Source organism: Bombina bombina, chromosome 2 (genome assembly GCF_027579735.1).
Source record: "Bombina bombina isolate aBomBom1 chromosome 2, aBomBom1.pri, whole genome shotgun sequence".
Taxonomy (NCBI): domain Eukaryota; kingdom Metazoa; phylum Chordata; class Amphibia; order Anura; family Bombinatoridae; genus Bombina; species Bombina bombina.
In genome coordinates, this window is record NC_069500.1 from 734,937,898 (window position 1) to 734,964,168 (window position 26,271).

Sequence of the window (26,271 nt, forward strand, 5' to 3'; positions counted from 1 at the left end):
TACTTGAAAGTGATGCTGCATATCTGTAAAAGCTTGCTAGAAAAATGAACATCTCTGTGTAAATAGGAATATATTTGACCTTATTTCCTCAGTAGCCACATCCCATTGTAGAGGGGATTATGGTGAAATCCCACACAATCACAGTAAATAAAAGTATAAACTGAGCCCTGACAATGCTGACTGACGATTCTTTTTCACCACACCAAGTAAAAGTAGTGAGTAGCTGAACTCACAGAGCATTACTTTTTTCTTTGCATCAAAGTTAAAAGAGTCACATGTCTCTTTAATTAAAGGGACATGAAACCCAAATTATTTCTTTCATGATTGGGATAGGAAAGTCAAAATTATTGCATGATTCAGATAGAGAATGCAATTTTAGGACACTTTTAAATTCACTTCTATTTTAAAATGTGCTTCGTTCTCTTGGTATCCCTTGTTGGAAAAGAATACGCACATACCCTACACTAGTGGGAGCTACTGCTAATTGGTGCCTGCAAACATTTGTCTCTTGTGATTGGCTATCTAGATAAGCTCAGCTGCCAGCAGTGCAATGCTTTTCCTTCAGCAAAGGATAACAGGATAATGAAGCAAAGTTGATATTAAAAGTAAATTGGAAAGTTGTTAAAAATTGTTTGTTCTATCCAAATCGTGAAAGAACATTTTGGGGTTTCCTGTCCCTTTAAGATAGAAAATACCATTTTAAGCAGCTTTCAAATTTACTTCTATTATTCCATTTGCTTCATTGTTAGTTTATCTTTTATTGAAGGAGCAGTAATGCATCACTGGGAGTTAGCTGAAGATAGCGGTAAACCAATAGACAAATATATGCAGCCACCAATCAACAGCTATCTCCCAGCTCCTGGGCCTGTCTAGATATTATTTTCAACAAAGGATACCACGAAAACTAAGCAAATTTGATAATAGAAGGGGATTTGATAGTTGTTTAAATGTTGTGGTCTATTTGAATCTTAAAGGGACATAATACTCATATGCTAAATCACTTGAAACTGATGCAGTATAACTGTAAAAAGCTGACAGGAAAATATCACCTGAGCATCTCTATGTAAAAAAGGAAGATATTTTACCCCACAATTTCCTCAGCTCAGCAGAGTAAGTTCTGTGTAAAAAGTTATACTCAGCTGCTCCCAGCTGCAGGTAAAAAATAATAATGAAGAAATGAACAGCAGCCAATCAGCATCAACAGTGCTGAGGTCATGAACTCTTTTACTGTGATCTCATGAGATTTGACTTAACTCTCATGAGATTTCATTGTAAACTTCCTTACACTGAATTAGGGAAATAACATGAGAGTGCACGAGGCTCATCCTTTCGGCTGTCCTGGGACAGACATATTAATATGCTGCTTAGAAATCCTTTACAATGGGATATAGCTACTGAGGAACTTATGAGGTAAAATATCTTTCTTTTTTACATAGAGATGTTCATGTGATATTTTCTAATCAGCTTTTTACAGCTATGCTGCATCACTTTCAAGTGTATAAACATTTGGGTATTAGGGCCCTTTAACAAGAAAAATGTTGTGTTTCATGTCCCTTTAACTGCAGGTTATATGAGGATATTGGCAGATTTGAATGGATGTTTGTTAAGAAACAAATTGGCAACTACTTCATAAATGGCAATTTTTATTATCTTTACATTTCATACATACAGGTAACTGAACTGGTATATTAATTGGTAGTAAAAACAACATTGGAAAATGTAGGTAAAGTGACACAAACCTGTACTTATGTGCTAACCTGTAAATTATTTTTTTGCAGTCTTAACTACTGTTTAGAAATCACTTTACGAACTTAGTTCACCATATATTATCCTTCCTTTCCAAACAATATGGCATCACAGTCAGCATTCAAGAAGGAAATAGAGAAACCTTGAATCTGACTCCCAAAAAATAACCTGATTTATTTAGACTAGTGTGAAAAAGAACCCATTATCTAAGGAGCAAATAAATAAATAATCTAAAGAGAAATAAGTTGCTTGGCACATCATGGGACACCTAGCTATATTAAACAGAACAGCAGGTAATATGAAAGTGAAATGTTCAAAGAACAGACCAAGTTATTTGATCCTGAACTCTTCCCTGGTAAAATAAGATTTTTACAGGTTTTTTTTTTATTTGGCAAAAAAATGTTTTCTTTTTAAGCAGATCTCTTGTTTTCCGGTAAGACTTTGGTGGTGTTGTTCTATATTCACTTATAAGCTGCAGTTACACAAGTTAATGCCAGCCATTATGTGTAGAAATCATGCAGCTTATACTTAGGTTAAGGCTCTGCTTAAAAGCATGTAGAAGAGTTGAAGGTTTGCTGGAAAGCTTAACTGAGTCCATAAGAAACAGTCAAGTCCATAGGAAAGGTCTCTAGCCTATTAGATCCTGCAATAAAAATGAGCTGCAGTGAAGGCAGTCTGCAGTATTTTGTGCTAGTGGTCTTTATTTAGCCCCCAGCAAACTGTGCTGCCCAACAACCTTGAACATGACGACAAAAATGTTTCTTGTTCATAACATCCTGTATATTCAAAACCTCTTTTTGACAGGATGTTGTTTTAATGCCTGTAGGGAGTTGTGCAAATTTATCAGTATCATCAATATCCATAAGGTGCCAATTAAATGTCTCTCAGCAGCCATGCATGGGAAATGGCATTATCGGTACTGGCCAAGGTGCAGAACATTTATAGGTCAAGCAGAGAAGTGCTGTAATCAAATATATGGATGTGCTATACATAAAATCCCAAAATTGTTATTACATATTTGTAAGACTTTCTCTTGAAGAATCCAGGCTGAAAATGTATAACTGATCACTCCGTGATTATCTTCTCTGACTCCTCTGTGACTGTTAAGATTGGACTTGGCACATAATTGAAAGGAGTAACACGTGCTGCTCGGCTGGGGGAGCTATGCCTACTGCTAGGAAAATTCATTACAGAGAGAGGAGCTTTCCCTAGCTCTGGTATAACAGCAGAAGTCATTCCAGGCCTGCTTTTATCCCCCATGGGATTGCTCTCTACAGTTGGTGAAGTACTAGAGTTTGTTTTTGTGATGGTGATGTCTTCTGTCTGAACAACAGCATCACTTGTTTTCCTGCGGGGCTCAGTAGGTTCCTCAGTTAATGGAAGGGCGCAGGCAGGAAGAGTGCTCCTTAGTATGTGAGGGATATCTTCATCTCGAATTCTTCTCCAGGTTGCTTTACCTTGCCTAGATGGACTATTCGATTTTGGAGGTTTTGTCACTTCTGCTTTTGAAGGGCTATGACTTGACTTCTGTTCTCCACGAGGCCCTGGGATGTTGATGTGAGGTGAAGAGGAGTATCTTTTGAAAGGTTCTGGTGGGGGTGGCAGATTTCTAACTGGTAGACGGGATGGACTTTGTGAGGTGGTTCTCCGTGTAGTCCGGGTTGGTGACTGAAGTGCTTGGGGATTTGATTTGTGCACTTTTAGCTCCTCACACCGTGAGGAACAAAGAAACACAGCAGGAAGGGCTGAGCTGTTTCGTGGAGGAGTCCGTTGTGGTCGTGGAGACAAAGATAGGTCAGAATGCTGGCGTCTCATGCTTCCAGATGATTCTTTGATGAATGTTAGCTGTCTCAGGATACCTGTTTTCTCTGATTCGCTGTCACGGATGTGATTAAGTCGGCTACGCTGGGGATTGGGCCTTCTGCTGGGACTTTGCTGAGGGCTGATATATTCTATAGCTAGTGGAGATGTTCCCAGTGGGCCACGGGGAGTAGGCTTTTTCATATAGGGAATACGTACAGGGGACTTCTGGGTCTTATTGCCGGGAACAGTCTGGGGGCTTTTGCCTCCCTTTGTATTTGGAGAAGGTGGAGTAACAGGGGTTTGTGCTTTACGGGAAGGTGTTGAGTTCCTTGAGGAGCTGGTAGATGGAGTAGTGCTTATTCGGGCTGGGGGTGTTGCACTTCTTTTGGGAAGAGTCAACTCCCCACTAATATCTGATGATTTTCCCAAACGATGTAGACTTCTAGAGCGTATAGGATTTGGGGTATTTTTGGTGTCCTGAGAGGGCTGTATCTGGCTGTTAGCTAGCTTGTTTGCTGATGATTTCTCTCCTGCTGGAACATATATTACTGTTCTTCCACGGAAAACCATTGGAATTTCCTTAGGGTTAGAATTAACTAATTTCCTGCTTCTGTTACCTCTTGCCGTCTCATTTTGGATGACTACAGGAACTTGGCTTGAACTCTGTGTTCTGGGAATTCGTGTCTCCTCCTTGTTTGGTCTCAATTGCCTTCTTGGATGTTGCCGTCCTGAAACTGAACTGCTTGACATAAGAGAATCAGAAGAGGGTCCCCTGGAAATAGAAGAAGAGCCTCTAGATATCGATGCTGCAGCCTGGTGTATCCAGCTGACAATAGAGTTTGCACCTTCTTTAATAGCTTCCCAGTCCACACTATCCAGATCAGATATCTCTCCTACGTCCTGAGTCCTCTTCCCCAGAGAACCTTGCTGGGACTCTACTTTACTCTCAGGATTTCTAAGCTTGTGCTTCTTCTTGCGGGCTGAGTGTCGTCTTCTTCTAGGCACCATTGAGCTTGAGCATCTCTCTTCATCTGAGGTACGGCTAACAGATGAGTCTCTCCTTTCAATAAAGCTGTTTAATGTCCGACCTTGTGATCTAGTGACATGTCTGGTCATGTTCTCTGTCTTCTCCCTGATACCTACAGGCTCCAAATCACTGAGGGAACTCATGGAAGAGCTGAGTGAGTAGCAGGGGATAGGCTCATCTTCTATAAAGTTCTGGAATTTACCTGTAGGGGGGTTCGATTTCATAACAGTAAGTTCTTCTCTGGTCTCTTTTTTAGTTGTTTCAATGTATAGATTTTGCTTCCTTGGAGATGGCTTTGATGGTTCCATCTTTCTCTTGGGAGAATTTCTCTGAGAATTTAACAAGTCAGAGTCTTCTTCAAAGAAACAGTAAACTGACTCCTCCGTTGGAGTTGTGTGACATAAAGATTGAAAAGCTATATTTCCATGAAGATATTCTCCCTGTGAGACATCCTGTCTTTCTAGATGATCAACTGAGTTTCTTTCAGTATTTTCTCCAGGATGTCCATATAATTTGCTGTGTGGTTCAAATCCTTTTATTGCTCCAGTTATCTGGTGTGATTTTAGAGAACAACTTGTGTCCATAGGTCTGTTTCCTTTGTAAATGGTCTTAGTGTGATTTGCATAGCTATAGTTTGGTTTGTTTTTCTGATTGGCTGCAATATTTTCCATGGAGTAGACCCGTCTTGATTCCAACTCTTGATGCATATTTACACTAGGCCCTATCTCTCTCCTTTGAACATAGTTTCTTGCTCTCTCTCTCGGGTCTTGTTCTTCTTTTAGTGGATACTGAAGTGTTTCATCACTAAGGGAAGCAGCACTAGAGAAATTTATTGGTGTTCCCTCTGCAGAGTCTGTAAAAGACGAATCATCCTTAAGTAAGTCCTTCTGGGAACGGTAGGTCTTGTTTATTGCAAGTTGTGTGTTAGCTGGAACCAGCATATAGACTGGAAGTTGAACAGGCTTTTTTGTCTGAGAGTCCATGATGTGTCCTGAGAGGACAGAAGTTTTGACTTTGCATAGCCTAGGTGGCATGGCAGAGGTAATGCACTCTTTCAATATATCAATATCATCATCAGAAACAAGCTCCAACTCCGATTTCTTCATAATTCCCAGTAGTCGTTCTTCCCGGCTTTCTACATGTTTCTCATGGGCTACAAAATTCAAACTGTTTTTATCAGGAAATGGTGGGATGAGCTTAAGCTCTACGTCCTTCTGAATATAATGCTCATGCAAGGGCAGGGCACTAAGGCTGGAGGCACAAGAAAAGTTTTCAGTTGGTTTCTCTACTGTAAAGTAAATCATAGAGTCCATATCTCTTTGAATTTGAAATCTCTCCTTAAAATCTGTTATCTCCATAAACTTCTTGACATTGTTCTCCCACTGAATATTAAATTGACTAGTCTCCTTTTCAAAGTGGCCACTTGGGTCATAGTTTGGGGTTTTGCTTCTGCTAGGTGGCATAGTTTGTCCAGGGCTGTCTGGCAGCTCACTAGGGCTTATTGTTCCACTTATCATCTCACTGCATGGGTCACTCTGAATAGAGCTAGCAATGGATGGGCTTTCAAAACTTCCTAGTGAGCTAACTGAGCTGCAGCGGCTCATAACCAGAGGTGTTTCCTGAATATAGTTCTCTGATGAGCTGGATGGTGTCTTATCATCATTCCTAGAAGGTGAAAGATCCCGGAGGAAATGTTTCTCTGGCTTTGGTAAAGGTATTGAAATAGGCTGTGAGGTACATGGGGAAACATTTTTATCAACAGAATCTATTTCCTCTTGTTTGCTTTTTTTGCTATTGTGATCATCATCACCTTCATCCTCATCCAGTATCTCTAGAGAAGAGTCACTCTCCATTTCATTTTCACTGCGACTTTGCCCATCTAAAAGGTTGTCTCCAGATGAAAGGGAAGAAAGGGAGCTACATCTGGAGAAACATATTGGAGTGCCTTCAACTGCATATTTTTGAAGTGATTCCTGCTCTCCTGTTGAAGAAGAATGTACAGAACACTTTTCTGTAGGCCTTGTGAGAGTATCCAAATTCTGTGATGGCATCATCCATGCCTTTTTCTTCCCAGAAAGAGCTTGATGGAAAATATTTCCAGGAAATCCCACTCCAGTCTTGGATACATTTTCAAGACTAGATATATGCTTGTAAGAAGGTGACAGTTTTATGGTTTGGACCAATGATTCTGCTAGCATGTTTCTGCTGCTGTCTTTTGCATTGTGATGTTGTCCATTGTCTTCAGCAAACCCAGAGGTATTCTGGCATGGAACTGATATGTCTCTCTTTGTTGTGCCATGAATTTCTCTTTCATCTTCTCTGTGTTTAGCTTCTTCCATCAGATACTCAGAAGAGTCAGCATTTTCTGGTTTGACGACCACAACATTCTTTAGATCTAATCGACTGGGGCGTCTCTGATACCTTTGCAATTCTTCCTTGTAATCCATGAAAGCTGTTCTGCTACAGGATTTCATGTGCTCTCTTGGGCAGTAACCATCGCTTGTGCTCCCACTATTTAGACTGTCATTTGAAAGACTTGTATAGGCTGTTTTCAATCGTAAGAGAGCTTGAGCTCTGCTTAAATTATCTCGCTTTATAATACCACTGTTGTCAGATAGTCTGCAGGGAGAACAGGACTGAGCTCTGGCCTCATGCAGCTCATCTGAGCCATAAGGCCAGTCAATGCAATGATCCTCAGAGCTTAAGCTGAAGCTGTCGTCAGATGATGTATGCATGGTGGAAATGTCTTCTACCAGTCTCTCTAGCTTGGGTATTGCGCATGGTATCTTAGTGGCCAGTTTCTCTGTGGCATTTGATACCTCTTCTTGTAGTTTCTTGAATTCATGTTTATTGCTGTCTGCTTTCTCTATCTCAGAGCCCCTTTTTAAAGAACCTGCTCGAGGAACTGCCTGTCCTTGGGTGAATGAAGAATTTAGATACATGGAGAGTACAGATGAATTCCCTGTCTCTGCACTAACAGATGTGTTTGGGATCTCATCATCATCAAAGCAGCCGGAGTCAGAGGCATAATCTTTCACTAAGCTTTCCATATGTCGCAGAGGACCTTTCACTGGCTGAGATTTTAGTCCCTGTTTGTCCATAGAGTCAAAGGTTTCTGCCAAGTGCTTTGCATCTAGCTCTGCCTCAAGTGCTTTCTGCTTCCTCATATACAATGAGGGCATGCAGGAGCCTGGAGAGATGACAGCTGCATCTTTGTACTTGAGGGGTCTGTGTGCCAGCAAGTTTCTAAGTGCGGCTGCACTGCCCATGGCTATCATTTTGTGCTTAGAATGAATTAGATTCCGCAGCATACTGACTCCTCCCAAATCCCACAGGAGTTCCTGGTCTTGAGGACATCGAGCAGAAAGATTCCACAGAGTCCCACAGGCGTTGCTGACTATGGTCAGGCTATGAGACTTGAGATGTTGCAGCAGAGTCTGAAGACAGTTGTGTTCACGCAGGATTTGTCTATAAAAGATTAAAAAATCTCTTTAATTATAGAAAAAATAACTAAGCAAACACTTCTCATTTTTATTTAAAAATAAATACTAAAATAAATGGTACGATTTGTAGTATCAGTAGTTCTTTATAAAATTAGTTGACGCTAGTTGAATAAATTTATGTTTGATAAAAAGCAGTATCTACAATGCCCAAACTTAATTTAAACATAACTGGCATTGACAGTTTAATCTACTGCCCTCACAAATCAATCACCTTTTATTATAAGGGGGACTTGAATGACACAAACACTGCTACCACTGTTGATGAATAATATATTTACTCAGGGCTGGATTACGAGTTGAGCTCAAAATATCGCTTACGCTAAAGTGATTTTTGCACTCAACTGAGTAATACCAGCGCATGCTAATGTGCGCTGGTATAACGAGTTATGTGCAATGCGAATGTGATCTCGCTTAAGCCCCTAAAACTGCCTAATGCAGTATTTTTTTGTTAAAAATAAAATACTAAAAAAATAAATAAAAGATCCTTTTTTGGGGCACTTTTAGAAAATTAACCAGAGATCTGATCTCTGGTTAATTGTCTGAGCTCTAATTGGCTATTGCAAGCTTGTAATGGCTGGTTATTTATTGTGCGCCCGCAAACAGGCAAATTTGCCCGTTTGCGGGCACGCAGTAAATTAGCGCTTCACTTATAATCTAGCCCTCATTGGGAATGTGTAGGGGCTAGTTTTGTGGGGGACAATATGATTATGTATGTTCAAAAAGAATTATTATGGCAATGTGGTTATTTTTTGTGAAGAAAAAGTGACACCATATTAGTGTGTGTGATGAAATCAAGATTGGAATGTGGAATGTGTGTGCATAGAAATTACACATTACTCTTTAACACAAACACAATCATATATATTTAAATGGACATTAAACTTAGCACTGACTCCTTGTAAAATGTTTTATTAAGGAAAAGAAAAGAACACTGCAATATACGTTCATTATTTATTTTGCTTGCGTTTGTTGTAAAATCTGAAATTCTGCTTGTTTCACTTCCTTTTAGAGAGGATGTAGGGACTTCATCACTTTTAATTATGATGCCTACAACATTCTACACAGTGATTTATTGCAACATGGGTTACATCAAGCTTTTCAAGAGGTGTATCACTTATAGGCTCCGGATTTGCATAACTGCACATTGTGCTAACAAAACAACGGCTAGATTATAAATTGTGCGTTAGGCTTAAAAAGCAGCGTTGGCCGGTCCTAACGCTGTTAACGCCCGCTGGTATTACGAGTCTTGCAGGTACAGGTGTACCGCTCACTTTTTTGGCCAGACTTGGAAATACCGCAAATCCACTTACGTAAATTGCGTATCCTCTTTTTTCAATGGGACTTGCATAGGCTGACAATATTGCCGCTTTAAAAAGGGACACATATGAAAAATACATATGTCAGGGCTGTTTTCAGGGCTGTTTAAAGAAATGGTTTTGTATAAGAACCCTCACATATGTATTTTTCATATGTGTTCCTTCTTAAAGCGGCAATATGGTCAGCCTAGACTTGCATAGCGCCGGTATTACGAGTCTGCCAAAAAGTGAGAGGTAGACCCTCTCCTGTCAACACTGGTACCGCATTTTAAAGTCAGTAGTTAAGAGTTTTACACTACAAAACCGTAGCATAAAACTCTTAACTAAAGTGCTAAAAAGTACACTAACACCCATAAACTACCTATTAACCCCTAAACCGAGGCCCTCCTGCATCGCAAACACTAAAAGAAAATTTTTAACCCCTAATCTGCCGAACCGGACATCGCCGCCACAATAATAAATATATTAACCCCTAAACCGCCGCACTCCCGCCTTGCAAACATTAGTTAAATATTATTAACCCCTAATCTGCCGTCCCTAACATCGTCGACACCTACCTACATTTATTAACCCCTAATCTGCTGCCCCCAACGTCGCCACCACTATAATAAAGTTATTAACCCCTAAATCTAAGTCTAACCCTAACCCCCCTAACTTAAATATAATTAAAAGAAATCTAAATAAAAAAAAAAACCTAACTTAAATATAATTAAAAGAAATCTAAATAAAAATTACTATCATTAACTAAATTATTACTATTTAAAACTAAATACCTGTAAAATAAACCCTAAGATAGCTACAATATAACTAATAGTTACATTGTAGCTAGCTTAGGTTTTATTTTTATTTCACAGGCAAGTTTGTATTTATTTTAACTAGGTAGAATAGTTACTAAATAGTTAATAACTTCTTGATCCGACGACTGAATGACTGGTCCTTTAAATGACGTCATCCAAGATGGAATCCCTTGAATTCCGATTGGCTGATAGAATTCGGATTTAAGGTAGAAAAAATCCTATTGGCTATATGCAATCAGCCAATAGGATTGAAGTTCAATCCTATTGGCTGATCCAATCAGCCAATAGGATTGAGCTCACATTCTATTGGCTGATTGGAAAAGCCAATAGAATGCGAGCTCAATCCTATTGGCTGATTGGATCAGCCAATAGGATTTTTTCTACCTTAATTCCGATTGGCTGATAGAATTCTATCAGCCAATTGGAATTCAAGGGACGCCATCTTGGATGACGTCATTTAAAGGACCAGTCATTCAGTCGTCAGATCAAGAACGAAGAGGATGCTCCGCGTCGGATGTCTTGAAGATGGACCCGCTCCGCTCTGGATGGATGAAGATAGAAGATGCCGCCTGGATGAAGACTTCTGCCCGTCTGGAGGTCCTCTTCTGCCCGGATAGGATAAAGACTTCTGGCCGTCTGGAGGACCACTTCTGCCCGGTTGGGTGAAGACGTCTCAAGGTAGGGTGATCTTCAAGAGGTTAGTGTTAGGTTTTATTAAGGGGGGATTGGGTGGGTTTTAGAGTAGGGTTGGGTGTGTGGGTGGTGGGTTTTAATGTTGGGGGGTATTGTATTTTGTTTTACAGGTAAAAGAGCTGATTATTTTGGGGCAATGTCCTGCAAAAAGCCCTTTTAAGGGCTATTTGTAATTTAGTATAGGGTAGGGATTTTTATTATTTTGGGGGGCTTTTTTATTTTATTAGGGGGATTAGAGTATGTGTAATTAGTTTAAAATTTTGTAATTATTTTATTATTTTCTGTAATTTAGTGTTTATTTTTTTTTGTACTTTCGTTTATTTTTTTAAATTGTAATTAATGTAATTTAATTGTAGTTAATGTAGGTAATTTATTTAATTATATTGTAGTGTTTTAGATGTAATTGTAACTTAGGTTAGGTTTTATTTTACAGGTATATTTGTATTTATTTTAACTAGGAAGTTATTAAATAGTTAATAACTATTTAATAACTATTCTACCTAGTTAAAATAAATGCAAAGTTGCCTGTAAAATAATAATAAATCCTAAAATAGCTACAATGTAACTATTAGTTATATTGTAGCTAGCTTAGGGTTTATTTTATAGGTAAGTACATTTAGTTTTAAATAGGAATAATTTATTTAATTGTAGTTATTTTATTTAGATTTATTTAAATAATATTTAAATTAGGGGGGTGTTAGGGTTAGACTTAGGTTTAGGGGTTAATAACTTTAATATAGTGGCGGCAACGTTGGCGGCGGCAGATTAGGGGTTAATAAATAGTATGTAGGTGTCGGCGATGTTGGGGGCAGCAGATTAGGGGTTCATAAGTATAATGTAGGTGGCGCCGATGTTCCGGAGTGGCAGATTAGGGGTTAATAATTATAATATTAGGGGTGCTTAGACTCGGGGTTCATGTTAGGGTGTAGACATAAAATGTGTTTCCCCTATAGGAATCAATGGGGCTGCATTAGGAGCTGAACTCTGCTTTTTTGCAGGTGTTAGACTTTTTTTCAGCAGAATCAGCCCCATTGATTCCTATGGGGAAATCGTGCACGAGCACGTTTTGCCAGCTCACCGCTACCGTAAGCAACGCTGGTATTGAGGTGAGATGTGGAACTAAATTTTGCTCTCCGCTCACTTTTTTGCCGCTAACGCCGGGTTTAGAAAAATCTGTAATACCAGCGTTGTCTTAAGTGAGCGGTGAGAAAAAAATGCTTGTTAACACCGCACAACATTACCGACAAAAACTCGTAATCTAGCCGATAGTTATGACAAAGATGGAGTTGGTGCAGCAGGCTAGAGAGACAGAATGTTCAGACAAGGTTAGGACTGCGTTGAATGTAAACAAAAACAACAAAATATCATTGCTCTGACCTGTAGTCATCACGAGTAGCAATAAGACTGGACACATTACGTAGGATTCCTCCACCGCTCTCTATGATGGACAGGGAGTTGCTTTGACACTTGTAGGTGAGCGTGCTCACCAGAAAACCCAAAGACCCCTCCACAGAGCAGACAGATGCCTTGTTCTCTGTACTGTGAGCAGACAGATTCCATAGGGCACTCAGGATACTTTTCAATGTTGACTCCTTCAGGAGAAAAAAGAATCACCACTGATTAACAAGATATTTTTCACACATCAAATGATATCATCTTGCAAGAAAGTGGTGCACATTTCATTAGTCTGCGTAGCTAATTTTGAAAATGTACATGGTTCTATTTAATAAACCACTGATACACACAAAGGCCTATCCTAAGCAATTACTACTTGTTCACATTAGCAAATCTATTATTATTATTTGATATTAAAGTTTGTGCTGGGGTTTTCCTTCCTATTTTTTTCTCTTAACATTCACTTAATTAGATATCAAATCATTTGAATTCAAACATTAGCCCATCTATATTTTTGTTAACAGACTAGGGGGTAGATTTATCATAGTGCGAGCGGACATGATATGAAGTAGCGTATTATGTCCACTGCACATCGATAAATGCCGACAGCATACGCTGTCGGCATTTATCATTGCACCAGCAGTTCTTTTGAACTAATGGTGCAATGCCGCCCCCTGCAGATTCACGGCCAATCGGCCGCTAGTAGGGGGTGTCAATCAACCCAATCATATTCGATCGGGTTGATTTCTGTCCGCGACTTCAGAGCAGGCGGACAAGTTATGGTGCAGCTGTCTTTTTCTGGCGAGCCTGAAAGACAGAGCTTGATAAATCGGCCCCTAGACACCCATTTTTTTCCTTCTTCTAAATCTTAAACTCTGCTATACTCCTGCAAAGTAATGATTCTAGTCCATACAGTTTTGGGGTGCGATCCGATATCGATCGCAGTTTGCGGCGCAAGCGAGGGAACCGGCGTCGCCCGCAGTTTCAGCTCGCAAATCGAGCCATCCCATATAGGTCGCCGTCAGATGCTAACGTGCCGTAAGTCTCACAAACCAGCGATGTCCAGAAATCTGCGTAAGTACAAATTTCTGGCGTCGCCAGTGACTTGCGGCACGTTAGAAACTGCCGGCGCCTATAAAACCTGACTAAAGTTTAAAACACCCGCACTGTCTAACACGCCTCCCTAACATAGCCCGCACTGTCTAACACGCCTCCCTAACATAGCCCGACAAGTCTAACCCTCTATCCGCTATCCCCCCTCACTAGCCTAACAATAAAAAAGCTATTAACCCCTAAACCGCCGCTCCCGTACCCCGCCGCAACCTAATAAAGTTATTAACCCCTAAACCGCCGCTCCCGTACCCCGCCGCCAGCTATATTATATCTATAACCCCCTAAAGTGAGCCCCTAACACCGCCGCCATCTATATTAAAATTATTAACCCCTAATGTAAGCCCCTTACACCGCCGCCATCTCTATTAAAATGATTAACCCCTAATTTAATCTACCTACCCCGCCGCCAGCTATATTATCTATATTAACCCTAAGTATATTATAGTTAATATAGGTATTACATTATATATATTAACTATATTAACCCTAATTATATTAGGGTTAATATAGTTAATATAGTTACTATAGTATTTATATTAACTATATTAACTCTATCTAACCCTAACTAAATTTATATTAAATTAATCTAATTCATTTATAAACTAATATATTCCTATTTAAATCTAAATACTTACCTATAAAACAAACCCTAAGATAGCTACAATATAATTAATAATTACATTGTAGCTATGTTAGGGTTAATATTTATTTTACAGGTAAATTGTTAATTATTTTAACTAGGTATAATAGATATTAAATAGTTATTAACTATTTAATATCTACCTAGTTAAAATAATTACCCAATTACCTGTAAAATAAATCCTAACCTAAGTTACAAATACACCTACACTATCAATAAATTTAATAAACTACAAACATCTATCTAAAAATACAATTAAATTAACTAAACTAAATTACAAAAAAAAACAAACACTAAATTACAAAAAATAAAAAAAAGATTACAAGATATTTAAGCTAATTACACCTATTCTAAGCCCCCTAATAAAATAATAAACCCCCAAAATAAAAAAAATTCCCTGCCCTATTCTAAATTCAACAAATTTCAAAGCTCTTTACCTTACCAGCCCTTAAAAGGGCCTTTTGTGGGGCATGCCCCAAAGAATTCAGCTCTTTTGCATACAACAAATACAATACCCCCCCCATTACAACCCACCACCCACATACCCCTATTCTAAACCCACCCAAACCCCCCTTAAAAAAGCCTAACACTACCCCCCTGAAGATCTCCCTACCTTGTCTTCACCACACCGGGCCGAACTCCTGATCCGATCCTGGCGATGTCTTCCTCCAAGCGGCAAAGAAGAATTCTTCCTCCGGCGATGTCATCCTCCAAGCGGCAAAGAAGAATTCTTCCTCCGGCGACGTCTTCCTCCAAGCGGCAGCAAAGTCTTCATTCTTCCGGCGGCATCTTCAATCTTCTTTCTTCGCTCCGCCGCCGCGGAGCATCCATCCCGGCCGACTGCTGAACTTGGAATGAGGTACCTTTAAATGACGTCATCCAAGATGGCGTCCGCCGAATTCCGATCAGCCAATAGAATGCGAGCTCAATCTGATTGGCTGATTGGATCAGCCAATCGGATTGAACTTGAATCTGATTGGCTGATTCAATCAGGGAATTTTTTTTATTTTGGGGGTTTATTATTTTATTAGGGGGCTTAGAATAGGTGTAATTAGCTTAAATATCTTGTAATCTTTTTTTTATTTTTTGTAATTTAGTGTTTGTTTTTTTTTGTAATTTAGTTTAGTTAATTTAATTGTATTTTTAGATAGATGTTTGTAGTTTATTAAATTTATTGATAGTGTAGGTGTATTTGTAACTTAGGTTAGGATTTATTTTACAGGTAATTGGGTAATTATTTTAACTAGGTAGATATTAAATAGTTAATAACTATTTAATATCTATTATACCTAGTTAAAATAATTAACAATTTACCTGTAAAATAAATATTAACCCTAACATAGCTACAATGTAATTATTAATTATATTGTAGCTATCTTAGGGTTTATTTTATAGGTAAGTATTTAGATTTAAATAGGAATATTTTAGTTTATAAATGAATTAGATTAATTTAATATAAATTTAGTTAGGGTTAGATAGAGTTAATATAGTTAATATAAATACTATAGTAACTATATTAACTATAGTAACCCTAATATAATTAGGGTTAATATAGTTAATATATATAATGTAATACCTATATTAACTATAATATACTTAGGGTTAATATAGATAATATAGCTGGCGGCGGGGTAGGTAGATTAAATTAGGGGTTAATCATTTTAATAGAGATGGCGGCGGTGTAAGGGACTTAAATTAGGGGTTAATAATTTTTATATAGGTGGCGGCGGTGTAAGGGGTCAGATTAGGGGATAGATAAGGTAGATGGCGGCGGTTTTAGAGGCTCACAGTAGGGGGTTAGTTTATGTAGATGGCGGCGGGGTCCGGGAGCGGCGGTTTAGGGGGTAATAACTTTATTAGGGATTTCGGGGGGGGGGGGGATCGCGGTTGACAGGGAGATAGACATTGCGCATGCGTTAGGTGTTAGGTTTATTTTAGCAGATCGCGGTTGACAGGGAGATAGACATTGCGCATGCGTTAGGTGTTAGGTTTATTTTCTAGTTAGTTTAGGGAGTTACGGGGCTCCAATAGTCAGCGTAAGGCTTCTTACGGCTGCTTTTTGTGGCGAGGTGAAAATGGAGTAAGTTTTCTCCATTTTCGCCACGTAAGTCCTTACGCTGCATATTGGATACCAAACTGCACGGGTTTGGTATACCTGCCTATGGCCCAAAAAACTGCGGGCGACGGCAGAAATATACGCGCGTAACTTCTAGGTTACGCCGTATATGTGATACCAAATCCGCACAAATATTGGCGTCGCCGGCTTTTGCGGGCGACGATTTATATCGGATCGACCCCTTGGTTTCTCGTATCTATAGTGTAATATGGTACTGATGGTACAATTACCTATCTCTGCCTTTACTTTATTTAAAACCACCCTTTGCCTTTCTTTACCTCACTCATGGTTAGAGTACTATTCATCTAAAAATAGGGTCTGAGCATTCAGGGTAGCCGTTAGATTTAAGGGCTTAGGGTGTTACAGTAATGAATGGTGTCAGATTTCACATTTATAAGGTCACAGCATGGAGACAACCTTCTTGCTATAATATGCAACTCAAGAAAAACCTGCTGTACAAAAAATGTATAGATTGTAGTAACAGTTCATGTCAATAAAGATTGCTACAACTAATAGGTAGTGTAGCACAAACATAGAAATAATGATCCTCCATCTATAATTCCTCACCACTATGAAGGTCACTAAACCCAGTCCATCTGCACAATTAATTCTAACCATTATCTCATATAGCCTGCCCTAGACCTGCTAAGCATTTACTCCCAATGCCACAATAACCACATATGCACTATGGAAATGCTCACATATAGTCCCTACCACTGAAACCCTTTCAACTTTAACCATGTGGTACTCCAAAAAATAGGGACAATATAGTAATATTGCTGTTACTATTTTCTCACATGGCAATTCCATTTTAATGACTCCATTGATGTCTAGCCCATATTTTGAAGTTCAAATTAAAATGAAAAAATACATCATATTGTTGCATATGCAAGTTTGTGGCACTTACAGTGTAAATATATATCACTAGTTCAGCAAGGAAGGTTTCCTTTGAGTGAATTTGTCCCTAGACATCTTCTCTTGTGCTTCCCAACACTTTTACATGTAATTCTTCTAGTGCAAAGCTATATGCATTTGTTGCCGAACATTATTCTATCTACTTTGCTATCAAAACAACAATAATACACTTGATCTGAAAACACAGTACTACTGCTCTTACCTTGTTTGCACGCAGTGCGCACTGCATCAGGCTGGCCACACTGCCCACCTCACGAAGAATTTTCTTGCTGTTTATATCTGCTCTCCACGACAGATTCCTCAGAATGCTGGATGCCACCTTATAGGAGCATAGAGAACGTTAAATTGAAATGTGCATGGTACACATAAAGAATGCTATTTTCCTGTTTATTTAAGTTATCATAGTTTCTTTGTTCACTTTGTTGAAGAGTAAACTTAAATAGGCTCATATGACCTCCAACCTCAGGAACATGAAAATGTCATCAGCATTCTATAGCAGCAGTGTCTGCAACAGTGTATAACATTATTATAAACTGTGTTGCAAGCTGCCAAGGTTTACTCTTCAACAAAATATATAAGTCAAACAAGCTATTTTGATAATAGTAAAATTAGAAAGTAAATTGGAAAGTTGTTTAAAGTTGCATGCTCTATTGAATACATGAAAGTTTAATTTTGATTTTACTGTCCCTTTAAATTGCAAGAAATCTCTTGGAAGTCCAGGATATCATAACTCAGTGCCTTACCTGTTGGAGCTCCTCACTCTCAGATGCCAGATGAGTTACAATTGCCTGCATGCAGCCACGACGGGAGCAGAGTGTGGCCTGCAATAGACAATAGGTTTAATAATGTGAATATCCAATATCTAAATATGCAAACAGGCCAAATAAATAGGTGGGTTTTGAAGTTATTGACTCTCACCTTGTTTACTACATCCCCAAAGGTGAGATTAGTGAGTGCCATTCCTGCGTAACGTCTAAGCGCCAAGCTAAGGGGGTCATTGGTCATCCTATGCATCTGATAATCCACCTCAAGGAGCTCTGCAATGGCCTGTAGACCACCTAGAGAATGACAGAGAAATATAACTAAGGCCTACCTTATATGTGTTTGTATGTGTTAAAGCATGAGTGAAATAATGATGTTAGAATGCGTTTGTAATTAAGTAGGTGTAGAGTGGTTTACCACGATTACTATATCACAGTATGCTCATTGCTATTATACCAAGCTCATTCATTGCTCTGCGATATTCTTCGTCGAATGACAATTTCATGATGGCACAGCTTGCCTGGCAGATCTGTGGCTCTACTGGGGCCGGAGCTGAAAGGAGCAGACAGTCTGTTACACAAGTCAGGAATCAGTGGTGATATTGTATGAAAATATTGTCATGTGACATACCTGGGCTGCCTTCATGGACCCCTTCACCCTGTCCTAGCATCCAGTCCCAACAGGTCTCAACATATGAACGTATCTGCTCCAAAATGTGAAGTACCCTCATCTCCTTTTTTGCCTGACCTTCATCTGGTTGTGAGAAGATAACATTGTGCAAAGCGGCATTTGCACGCATCCTAGCATCCTTGAAATTACTATCCCCTGAGGATTCTCTTTCTGTCTCGTGAAGTATTTGAAGCAGTAGTGGGAGACAACCAGACCTGCGCATAGCTTGACAACTGTCCTGAGAGCTTGACATGGCTAGCAAAGTACGTGACATGTCGTCCTTATCTCGTGTGGCCAACATAGACAACAGCCAGAACACCACCTCCACCTGTGAGCAGAAAGATCTGGTATATAACTATGTATGCTAATGCCCTGTGTCAGGGTCTTTAGTTGCTATGTAACCAAAAAACACTTCTGCAAATGTTACCTGAAAATAGTGTATGTGTGTTATGCATTATTCATGATATATTGTACCATTATCTATTTCAGTCTAGAACTTAAAGGGACACTGAACCCAAGATTTTTCTTTCGTGATTCAGTTATTTTACATTAGTAATTGAAGGTACAGTCACTTTAGATCATTTCATTTTTTAACAAATTGCTTTAAAGGGACACTGAACCCAATTTTTTTCTTTCGTGATTCAGATAGAGCATGAAATTTTAAGCAACTTTCTAATTTACTCCTATTATCAAATTTTCTTTATTCTCTTGGTATCTTTATTTGAAATGCATAATTGTAAGTTAATATGCCGGCCCATTTTTGGTGAACAACCTGGGTTGTCCTTGCTGATTGGTGGATACATTTATCCACCAATAAAAACATGCTGTCCAGAGTACTGAACCCAAAAAAACTTAGATGCCTTCTTTTTCAAATAAAGATAGCAAGAGAACAAAGAAAATTTGATAATAGGAGTAAATTAGAAATTTGCTTAAAATTGCATGCTCTTTCTGAATCACGAAAGAAAAACATTTGGGTTCAGCATCCCTTTAATCACATATGAGCTAGTTATAATCAGGTAATCACACTTTTTAAGTATACTGCCTATGAAAATAAATCATTATCAAAGGGAAGCTGCTCTTGGATTAAATGTAATGGACCCCGCATCCTAACCAATCAGAAGTATTTATTTCATGCTCATTACAAGAATTCTAAAATTCTGACATTTAAATACTCCTACAATTATACATATATATTAAAGACTACATTATTTATAAATGTTAGCTTTGTATTACAGGTGCAGTCTACCAATACTTAGGTATACTTACACCCCTCTCCCACACAGAAAACACAATATTTTTATAAATATAGGGATAATGGTTATATGCTTGTGTCAAGAAGAAACCAACATTATCTATCAGAACCCAACCCTCCCATATGTTAGTCTCATACAGTTTGAGTCAATAGTTAAATGGCTACCAAGCTGTCTTCCTATCACTGGTCCATAGCAAGAGCTTGCATAACCCACTGACACAAGTACACTGAACTCAAATAAAAGGGAATACCAAAAAAACACTACACATATGAATCCGAATGGATATTACATGCCAACCAGGTGCTATGGGCCTGTATTACAACCATGCAAACAATAGCATCTAGTCTTCATTCCTTAATAAGGGGAAGAGGCTTGCAGAATCTTGAGTAATTAGGGGGCCACAACTTCCTTTTTAGTCAGCTACAGGTGTCATGGGCCAAAATGATATTTAGATTAAAGTGATATGAAACCCAAATTTTTTTCTTTCATGATTCAGATAGAGCATGCAATTTTTTCATTTAGCCAAAAATCATCAAGCTACTCAGGTGCTGAATCAAAAATGGGCCGGCACCTAAACTTACATTCCTGCTTTTCAAATAAAGATACCAAGAGAACGAAGAAAAAATGATAATAGGAGTAAATTAGAAAGTTGCCTAAAACTGCATGCTCTATCTGAATCATGAAAGAAAAAAATGTAGGTTTCATTTCCTTCGGCATATGTGGACACAGGCTAAAAATGACAGCCCCTGGGTATTCCCCAATACACACAGCCTCAGGTATGAGATGAGGGAATAAACTGCACAGAAACCCTAAAAATGCAGATATGAAGGTCTTATGGACTACTTTAACAGAGACGCAGTATAAAAGTAATGTGCATAATAAAGTGATTGCAATCTGCAGGACTCAGGGACACTAAACCCAAATTTTTTCTTTCATGATTCAGATAGAGCATGCAATTGTAAGCAACTTTCTATTTTACTCCTATTATCAATTTTTCTTCATTCTCTTGGTATCTTTATTTGAAAAAGAAGTCATCTAAGCTAAGGCGTCAGCCTTTTTTGGTTCAGACACTGGACAGCACTTGTTTATTGGTGCTGTCCAATCAGCAAGGACAACCCAGGTTGTGGACCAAAACTGGACCGGCTTCTAAACTTACATTTCTTGCTTTTCAAATAAAGATAGCAAGAGAATGAAGAAAAACTGATAATAGGAGTAAATTAGAAAGTTGCTTAAAATTGCATGCTCTTTCTGAGTCATGAAAGAAAAAATTTGGGCTCAGTGTCCCTTTAAGTATCCTATAGAATAGGTTAAGACAGGGTTCTAGTTAAATATAAGCCCTAGCATTTCATGTTTGTTTCCAGGAATCTCTACAAGGATGGGAGGATTCCCACAGTATATAGCAACAATATAGCTACCAGACGGCCAGATTACGAGTTTTGCATTATGAACGGCTCGGTAATAACTTGCAAGTTATTTCCACCGCTCACCTTTAATAGCGCTGCTATTACAGGTTTTCCAAAACCTGCATTTGCGGGCAATATGGCAGCGTTGAGCTCCATACCGCACACAAATACCAGTGCTGCTTTGAGCTGGTTTTACGTGCTCGTGCACGAGTTCCCCATAGACATCAATGGAGAGAGCCGGCTAAAAAAAAGCCTAACACCTGCAATAAAGGAGCGTAAAGCTCCGTAACGCAGCCCCATTGATTCCTATGGGGAAAGAAAATGTATGTTTAAACCTAACACCCTAACATAAACCGGGAGTCTAAACACCCCTAATCTGCTGCCCCTGACTTCGCCTCCACCTACCTACACTTATTAACCCCTAATCTGCCACCCCCAACATCGCCGCCGCCACTATACTAAAGTTATTAACCCCTAAACCTCTGGCCTCCTACATCACTAACACTAAATAAATATATTAACCCCTAAACCTAACCCTAAGTCTAACCCTAGCAATCAGCTTCAATCCTATTGGCTGATCCAATCAGCCAATAGGATTGAGCTTGCATTATATTGGCTGATTGGAATAGCCAATAGAATGCAAGCTCAATCCTATTGGCTGATTGGAGCAGCCAATAGGATGAAAGCTTAATCCTATTGGCTGATTGCAACAGCCAATAGGATTTTTTCCCTTTAATTTCGATTGGCTGAAAGAATTCTATCAGCCAATCGGAATGTAAGAGACACCATCTTGGATGATGTCATTTAAAGGAAACTTCATTCTGCAAGAGACGTCGGAAGAAGAGGATGCTCCGCGCCAGATGTCTTGAAGATGGAGCCACTCTGCGCCGGATGGATGAAGATAGAAGATGCTGTCTGGATGAAGACTTCTGCCCGCTTGGATGAAGACTTCTGCTGGCTTCGCTGAGGTCTTCTGCCGCTTGGATGAGGATGGATGTCCGGTCTTCGAAAAAAACTGTAAGTAGATCTTCGGGAGTTAGTGTTAGTTTTTTTTAAGGGTTTATTGGGTGGGTTTTAATTTTATGTTAGAGACTTTGGGCTGAAAAAGAGCTAAATGCCCTTTTAAGGGCAATGCCTATCCAAATGCCCCTTTCAGGGCAATGGGGAGTTTAGGTTTTTTAGATAGGTTTTTATTTAGGGGGTTTGGTTGTGTGGGTGGTGGGTTTTACTGTTGGCGGTGTTTGTATTTTATTTTACAGGTAAAAGAGCTGATTTCTTTGGGGCAATGCCCCGCAAAAGGCCCTTTTAAGGGCCATTGGTAGTGTATTGTAGGCTAGGATTTTTTTTATTTTGGGGGGGCTTTTTTATTTTGATAGGGCTATTAGATTAGGTGTAATTAGTTTAAATATTTGATCATTTATTTTTTATTTTGTGTAACTTAGTGTTTTTTATTTTGCGTAACTTAGTTGTTATTTTTTTGTAACTTAGTAATTCTTTATAGTTGATTGAAATAACTTGAGTAGGGTTAGGTTTTTAGAAATGTAATATATTTAATTTAATGTAATTTTAGTATAATAGTTAGGGTAGGTTAATTAATAGTTTAATATAGTTTAATGTAATTGTAGTATAATAGGGTAGGTTAATTAATAGTTTAATATAGTTTAATTTAATTTTAGTATAATAGGGTAGGTGAATTAATAGTTTAATATAGTTTATTTTAATTCTAAAGGTAAGTTTAAATTTATTATAAGATAGGGATGAGTTAATATTTAATGTAAAGTTAGCAGGTTGTTAGGTTTAGGGGTTAATAGCTTAATTTAGTTTATGGCGATGTGGGGGGCTGGCGGTTTAGGGGTTAATAGGTTTAGTAAGTGGTAGTGATGTGGGAGGCCAGGGGTTTAGGGGTTAATAATTTATTTAGTTACGGAGGGGTCCAGGAGCGGGGGGATAGGGGTTAAACATTTTAGTATAGTGGCGGGGTTTAGTGACAGGGTATAAATAAAGTTGGGAAAAATCCGAATAGCAGCGAGATTGATGACTGTTAGTTAACAACAGTCCACTGCTCATCGCCCCGTACTTGGTGCACGGCTTTTTGACATCATATAAATAAGGAGAGCGTATTCAGGTCCGCGGCCGCGATGTTAGGCGAGCGTATTGGTGCCGTTGAATGCAGCATAGTTGACGGCTTGATAATTCGGCCTCTATGTGTGCAGCAAAGAAATTTCTCCTGTTGCTTTTTATTGTTTATTCCCTCATGCTGGAAATATCTCTGTGGATGCAAATGCTCATAGCACTAACAGATTTTTTTTAGAGAATCATGACTGAAGGATAAGCATTGGAGAATTTGGCTCATTGTCCCACAGCAAATATTACCCATCATTCAAGGCTTTTCCTCTTTTTTCTTTTATACATAAATTGTTCCTCTCCTATACAGAAAAAAACATATAAATGATCCTGATTTGTTTTACCTTGTTTTCTGGCTGCCCTGTACTTTCCTCAGTTTGGGTGATATTCTCTGCATTTGGTCTTTCTGAATATTCTAAATTCTCACTCAGCTGTGAAAAAGAATACATGAGAATGAAAAACCTTAGACATTGTGTCCTGAAACATTTTATTTTACTCTATGGTGGAGCATTCAGTGATAATTATATCTACAGTGAATTGCTCCTTGTAGGAGGTCCTAAGTTTTTGTTTGGGAACAAAAATGAGTCAATACATTCATGTATGTTTTAATAGAAGAAGAAACAAAGTCTGACTTATCACCATAGCACTGGACATGTCAAATTATTTGACACTGGGCAAAACATACAATAAATACAGAAACCTCATTTCCTAGGAAGATCCTTTGCAAGCTTAAAAAGACATGAAACCCACATTTTTTTCTTTCATGATTTAGAAAGAGAATGCAATTCTAAACATCTTTCTAATTTACTTCTATTATCTAATTTGTTTTATTCTCTTGATATTCTTTGCTGAAAAGCATATCTAGATATGCTCAGTAGCTGCTGATTGGTTGCTGCACATAGAAGCCTCGATTGGCTCACCATGTGCATTGCTTTTTCTTCAACTAAGGATATCTAAAAAATGAAGCAAAATAAATAATAGAAGTAAATTGTAATGTTGTTTAAATTTGTATGTTCTATCTGAATCATGAAAGAAAGATTTTGGGTTTAGCGGCCCTTTAACAATGATTAACTAATTAAAAAAGGAAGACTGTTTTCATGTTTGTGTTGCATTTTACCTATATGAGCATCAAACAGATAAACTGTGAATTTGTTAATGTCAGATGGAAGTAAAAAAATTAAACATTGAGGGCTAGATTACATGTGGAGCGCGACTTAGCGCGCCTGGTCAAGCATAAACTTTACTACAAGTAATTGTTTAGCACGCTTCGGGTAGCATGCATATTACAAGTTCAAAGTAAAAAGTTGTAGCATGAGCGAAACCTGACGTGCGCTAACCAAAGGACTTAGAATATCGCAACTTTATGTTTTCTCAATAGACTTCAATGGAAAGCACAGAAGAAAAAAAACTAACACCTATCGCTTGCGTGCTAACCCGACAAGAATTATTCATATTTCACATTCCAATGTATTTCACTTACAGGATAATGTAATTTTTATAGTAAATATATATATATACATATATATATATATATCTGTATATCTATTTCTATACGTATAGGTATCTATTTTACAGTAACATTATCAGATATATATAGAAATATATATTTAATAATACAAATTAAAAAAATTCTATATGAAGAACATAGGAATGTAAAATATGCATAACACACTTCAGGGTTCATGATTTAGGTGTCGGGTTAGCGCACATGAAAAATTATAAGCGCATTATTGAAATATTAAATATAAAATAATTAAAAATATTAATAATAATTATTAAAAATTATTATACATACTGTAAACAAAACCAAATAGTCCATGGAATATATATATATATATATATATATGAACAGTCACAAGGATCCCACGCATCACAACTGCGTATAGAGAACGCCAAAGCAGGCACATGAAACAGGGATTTGTATCCAATAAGCTTTTAATGGAAATGCAGAAAAGCCCAATCTGCATTGCCATTAAAAGCTTATTGGATACAAATCCCTGTTTCATGTGCCTGCTTTGGTGTTCTTTATACGCAGTTGCGATGCGTGGGATCCTTGTGACTGTTCTTGTATACATTGTATAGCAGTGCACCAGGGTGTATACTTGTTGGAGTGTGCCGTTCCTTTCTACGTCTGTTTATATATATATACTAGTCCTAAAGCCCGTTCACACGGGCCGTGTTGTGTTTCTCTCTCTCTCTCTCTCTCTCTCTCTCTCTCTCTCCTCTCTCTCTCTCTCTCTCTCTCTCTCTCTCATCTCTCTCTTCTCTCTCTCTCTCCTCTCTCTCCTCTCTCTCTCTCCTTGCCGGTCCTCGCGCTGCTTTGTTTCACTGATCAGCTGTGCTGCCGGGTGGGTGCGCGTGCGATCAGCTGCAAGAGTTTGTCTGAACTGCGCATGACGGCTTCAGACAAACTCTTGTCTTTTATAATATAGGATATATATATATATATATATATATATATATATATACACAGTATGTATAATCATTTTTAATAATTATAATAAATATTGGAAAGTTTTTATTATTACTATTGATGAAAAGAAAGACAAGAGAGGCGCCAACCATAAAACAGTATCGTCAGGACAATGGACCAGGAGCCCCCCCCCCGTGTGCAGGATATACTCACAAGAGCGGCGGCACACGTACTATGCCTGTTGAAGCAGATCGGGACTGTTCAGAGTCGCCCGACGGACACACACAGGAGCCGGTACACGTGACTTCCGGATCTCCAATCACAGGCCACTTCACCTGTCGGGTCCGGATCGCCGATAGCTCGCTGGAAATGAATGTATTATGTCTCAACCAGGAGAGACACTGATGGTGAATATAGAATACACCGTAGCAATGATTAGCAGGCAGCAAGGTATCTCAAATAAAAAAAGGGTTTATTTGGATAAAAACAATCACAGCAACGCGTTTCTCAGCAGAATTGCTGTTTCATCAGGCTGTATCAATGAATACATAATCACACCTTTTATACCTTGCTACACCTGTCT

At 38.5% G+C, this 26,271-nt stretch overlaps 1 protein-coding gene across 1 annotated transcript in view; it reads right to left on the minus strand.

Moving 5' to 3' along the window:
- Nucleotides 1-1,626: 1,626 nt before the first annotated feature.
- Nucleotides 1,627-26,271, minus strand: part of APC2 (APC regulator of WNT signaling pathway 2) — an 81,698-nt gene continuing 57,053 nt past the window's right edge. Inside the window, exons 8-15 of the mRNA XM_053700026.1 lie at nt 23,620-23,706; nt 18,457-18,823; nt 18,283-18,378; nt 17,983-18,122; nt 17,808-17,885; nt 17,267-17,383; nt 12,263-12,477; nt 1,627-8,044 (exon numbers count right to left, since the gene is read on the minus strand). Coding sequence (XP_053556001.1) covers nt 2,812-8,044; nt 12,263-12,477; nt 17,267-17,383; nt 17,808-17,885; nt 17,983-18,122; nt 18,283-18,378; nt 18,457-18,823; nt 23,620-23,706 — 6,333 coding nt within the window. The 3' untranslated portion in view covers nt 1,627-2,811. The remainder of the gene's footprint in view (nt 8,045-12,262; nt 12,478-17,266; nt 17,384-17,807; nt 17,886-17,982; nt 18,123-18,282; nt 18,379-18,456; nt 18,824-23,619; nt 23,707-26,271) is intronic.